Source organism: Octopus bimaculoides, chromosome 6 (genome assembly GCF_046866305.1).
Source record: "Octopus bimaculoides isolate indiv1 chromosome 6, ASM4686630v1, whole genome shotgun sequence".
Lineage (NCBI taxonomy): Eukaryota > Metazoa > Mollusca > Cephalopoda > Octopoda > Octopodidae > Octopus > Octopus bimaculoides.
Window position 1 is genome coordinate 109,896,320 of NC_142933.1, and position 5,000 is coordinate 109,901,319.

Consider the following 5,000-nt stretch of genomic DNA (forward strand, 5'->3'; position numbering starts at 1 on the left):
GAAGTTCAAAAGATAGTGCTCATGGGAACTGCCCATATCCTACGTAAAATACTATCTATGTGATCTCAAATTTTAAAGCAAACACATAATTTTCTTATGGTTTCTTAAACATTCACTAGAACAAAACTGTACAAATCCAAATATATGGTACCCTAGGCATAACACCTACATGAACTTCTAACTTGTTGTCTCTTGAGGTCTCTGGGTGAGACTTGGATCCAACTTGTACAAATGCAAAACAAAAGTCAAACATAAAATAATAATAATAATGATAATGATAATAATAATAATAATAATAATAATAATAATAATGATAATAATAATAATAATAATAATAATAATAATAATAATAATAATAATAATAATAATAATGATAATAATAATAATAATAATAATAATAATAATAATAATAATAATGATAATAATAATAATAATAATAATAATAATAATAATAATAATAATAATAATAATAATAATAATGATAATAATAATAATAATAATAATAATAATAATAATAATAATAATAATAATAATAATAATAATAATGATAATAATAATAATAATAATGATAATAATAATAATAATAATAATAACAATAATAATGATAATAATAATAATAGTATATGAATAAATAAATGTAAACTAACAAAAGCTTGCAAAGTATTATTCACAGCTATTGAGGCCCTGCGAGCCGTGTCCAGCTGAGCTTTAATGTTACTTCTTGTTATCTCTGTGGGCTTTATAAACGCTCCATGGATGAATGAAGTCCAGACTGAGATACATAGGACCAATATATATTTCCAATCTACGTGAAAATACAAAAAATAATACCATTAAGAAATATTTATAAGGAAACGGAAACATTCAAGGAACTTTTATTATTAAAAACCAATAACTGGTTAAGTCCTTGTTAATTTTAACGTGTAGTAAACAATGAGATGAACGCTTTAGAACTCAATAAACGAAATTCACAAATATTTCATATACTTCCACTAAATATATACAATAATTTCTTGTGTAGTGTGTTAAAGAGAAATGAATAGATATTTTAGTGAGTGGAAGAAGGCCATGTTCTAAGTGTTTCTGTTTTGTTTTTTGTTCTACCATACGAATAGAGTGCGATAATTAAATAATAGAAATAAAAACAATGTACTGCACTGTAATGGTTGTAGTCAGCAGAGATAAAAATAGAAATATTCAATTTAGGGAAACAGGCGATATTTTATGTATCACAGGAAACTTATATACATACATAAATGGACGCATAGATAGATAGATAGATAGATAGATAGATAGATAGATAGATAGATAGATAGATAGATAGATAGATAGAAAGATAGATAGGTAGATAGATGGACAGATAGATAGATAGATAGATAGATAGATAGAGAGATAGATAGATAGATAGATAGATAGATGGACAGATAGACAGACGGAGTAGGTAGATAAATAGATAGATACATACATAGATAGGGATATACATATATATATACATATGTGTATGAGTGTGTGTGTGTGTGTGTATGTATGTGTGGGTGTGTATCATTGTCCTACTCCATTGAGTACCACTTGTCGACCGAGGCTTGTGTGTTTATATACGCATAACTTAACGGTTCGGCAAAAAGTGACCAACAGAATAAGTATATAGCTTTCAGAAATAAGTCCTCGATTTCTTAAATTCGACTAAAAATTATTCAAGGTTGTGCCACAGCATGGGCGCAAACTAGTGACTAAACAAGTACTTCCTCACGACAATATAACCTTTAATCTAATAAAGATATCCTTGGCCTGAAGATTAGCCGATGGTATACACCTCACTTGGATTTACCACTTCTGAGGTTTCAGTCGCTATCAAAGATATGTAGCCCGGATTTTCCTTCTCCATTCTGTAACTCTTGAATTCTTTTTCGCAAACTCGGTAAACCTTGTCGCCTACCGTAGAATATAAAAGGAACATTTTTCTTCGCATCGTTTTTCGATAAAAAAAAATAATCCTCAACTTTCCGTCTCAATACACCACTATTTTTCTGAAAGTTGTTTTTAAATATTTACTGCGAATTGCTTGAAGCTAACTGTCTTCCTACACCTCGATCCCGGAATCATACATGTGTGTGTGTGTGTGTGTGTGTGTGTGTGTGTGTGTGTTTATGTACTTATGTATGTATGTATGTACGTATGTATATAACGCCGACCTCATACTTACAGTTATTCATTTTGTGTGATTTTTGTTATGAAAAAGGTTTTAAGAGAATGTCAGGTTGTAGTTCCTTTGCTTGTTACGAATTTGTGTTTGTGTGACGATGGAATATCGGCTTATATAGTTGTGATAGGTTTGGAAAACCCCATTCTATGTGATGGTTTTCATGAAGTTGGAAAGTAATCGGCTTCCTTTATCTATTGTTTAAATTTAGTTTACGAAAGTTGCTAGCTTTCATTTCTCGCGGAAGTTGAAGCTTGTGCCAATATTTTACTTTCAGTGTGACATAGATTTAGGTTTACGGAAAGAAGAAAGCTTTTATGAATGAACTATTTTTATCACAGTATATAAGTTACAGGCCAATTGCTAGTAGGTTACTTTCGCTTAACGGGAAATAACCGAGCGGGGAATAGAGGGTTACAGTTTCATGTTACGAATCTTTGTGACTATCGCCGTCGCCAATGTCGTCGTCGTCATCACCGTTACAATCATCATGACTATCATCTCCATCATTCCCATCATCACCATCATCAGCAGCAGCAGCATGACTATCACCACCGCCAGAACGAGATAAAATTAACCTACAAGCGGCTGAGCACTCCACAGACACGTGTACACTTAACGTAATTCTGAAGGAGATTCAGTATGATATAGATGGTGATAAGGCTGTCCCTTTCGAATTGCAGGTAAAACTCAACAGTTATGACTCCGGAATGTCAAACATTCACCAATGTGACTCTCTCAATCCTTTCTTCCAAGTACAAACGTAAAGGACTTCGTCTTCAAAAGCCCAACCATCAACAGCATGCGTTAACCAAAAACCCTCAAGAAATATTTAGAAAAGATTAAACTCACTTACTCACACGCACACCGAATTTTCTGTAAAAACTTGTGGAGATAGCTGATGCGGAATATGAATTAGGCAAAGTTGCAACCACTTAGAAACTGGTTCCGAGATAACATGTAAGAAAAAGAAAATCCGAGAGATAAAGACGGATATTAATTGCGAAACAAGAAGTCCCTTATGTTACGTAATCTGTCCTAGTCGTAAGGAAAATTACATTGGTTAAACCGGAATCTCCTTGGATGATAGAGTGAACATACACACACATTATCGCAAGGAAAGGGAAATCCCACTTAGTGAAAATTAACTTATTTGCGATAACAAGTTCATTCTTTTCCTGTTTATCTTTGCTTAAGAGGCAATCCAATATATTTTTTAAAAATTGAGAAGTATTTTTTAAAAATAAATTCTCCAAATTACACTTTGCTTGAAAAAAAAAACAATGATGAACAAAAGAGAAAATATTTTTTTTACCTCTCTTTCGAAAAACTTTCCGACTCTCTTCCATATTTTCTTATAACTTTTTCTTATTATTTTTTAACGGAATTTTGACATTTTCACTTCTATCTCTCAATGATTTCTTTCTAGTTTTGCTACTCGTTTATTCATTCTACACATATCAAGTATGAGAATTGTGTGTGCGTGTGTATTTGTGTGTGTATGTATGTATTTATATATCACTGATCCATGTCCACGGCTGCACTCGCATATCCACGCCCATACATAGACACCATGTATATCTTAAAGAATCGCTTGCTTTTTCAGTTTATCTCGGGGCCTCTTTGTACGTGGATGTAATTTTCTCTCCTTCATATTCTACATCAGCTATTTACACAAGCATTTGCAGAAAAAAAAATCAGGAGTGTTTGCAAATGAATTTCACCCTTGTTAGGTATTTCTTGAGAGCCTTAGGTTGATGCTTTTGAGGACCAGGTCCTTTCTTTTCGTGCTTCGGAAAACGATTGACGGCGTCACTTAGGTGAATGTGGATGTAATCTCTCGCCGCCATATCGCGGTCCACCTATCGGGTTTATTATTTAAGCTTACGTCGATTCCTCCGTGGTGTTGTTTTGCATTCATAATAAAATAAATATCTACAAATTATGAAATTAATTTTTAAAAAACTATACAGTACAGTACTGTTTCCTCTTCGCAGATTTTCACCTATCGCGGGGGTTTTGGAACGTCAACCCCACAATAGTTGGAGTCACGCAAGGAAATATTTCGCTGGAGCCCATCATAAATATCATTTTCATCATCCTTATCCTTCTCGTCCCCGTTGTGGTTTGTCATCGATGTCGTCGTCATCAGCATCACCATCATCATTACCATCACCTTACAGTGGTGTTAAGTTATTGGATATACCAATTTACATATGAAACGCATTCCTAGGGCTGGTATGTAAATATTAACGAGTTGTGTAGGCACGAGGCATTTCGTTATGCATGACGTGCCTAAAGTCGTTAATAGTGACTATGAAGTATCATTCAGATACAGTATATCTCTATGAGGTCATTAATATTTCTCCAACGATATATTCTGAAGCATAAATAAATCTGATGCGTCTACCTTTTAGTAAACTGTTGGTTAGAGCAAGGATTCTCTCAACTCTCTCTCTTGTATTCTTCTTAGATGAATGCCCAGGTATTATCTGACAGTAGACATGGAAATGGTAAGCTGACAGAATCAGAAACACTTTGGATAGAATGCTTAGCAATCCAACAATGTTGATAACCCTGTAGTGTTCAGTATCCAGCTGTGTTCACTATGTAGTGTGCATACGAATTACAAAGAAGTAATCATTACTATCCAACAGCGTTCATTATCCAACAGTGTTCATAGCCCCAAATAATTCACCGTTCATCTGCGTTCACTATCTAAGAATCTTACCATTTCACAATGTATATAACTGAGCACTGTTCATTATCCAACAGTTTCTATTAAACAGCAGTATATATT

At 33.3% G+C, this 5,000-nt stretch overlaps 1 protein-coding gene across 1 annotated transcript in view; it reads right to left on the reverse strand.

Annotated features, from left to right (window-relative positions):
* LOC149135370 (uncharacterized) overlaps nucleotides 1-1,969 on the reverse strand; it is a 5,285-nt gene extending 3,316 nt beyond the window's left edge. Inside the window, exon 1 of the mRNA XM_089353508.1 lies at nucleotides 1,829-1,969. Within this exon, the coding sequence (XP_089209634.1) occupies nucleotides 1,829-1,969 (141 nt within the window). The remainder of the gene's footprint in view (nucleotides 1-1,828) is intronic.
* Nucleotides 1,970-5,000: the final 3,031 nt, after the last annotated feature.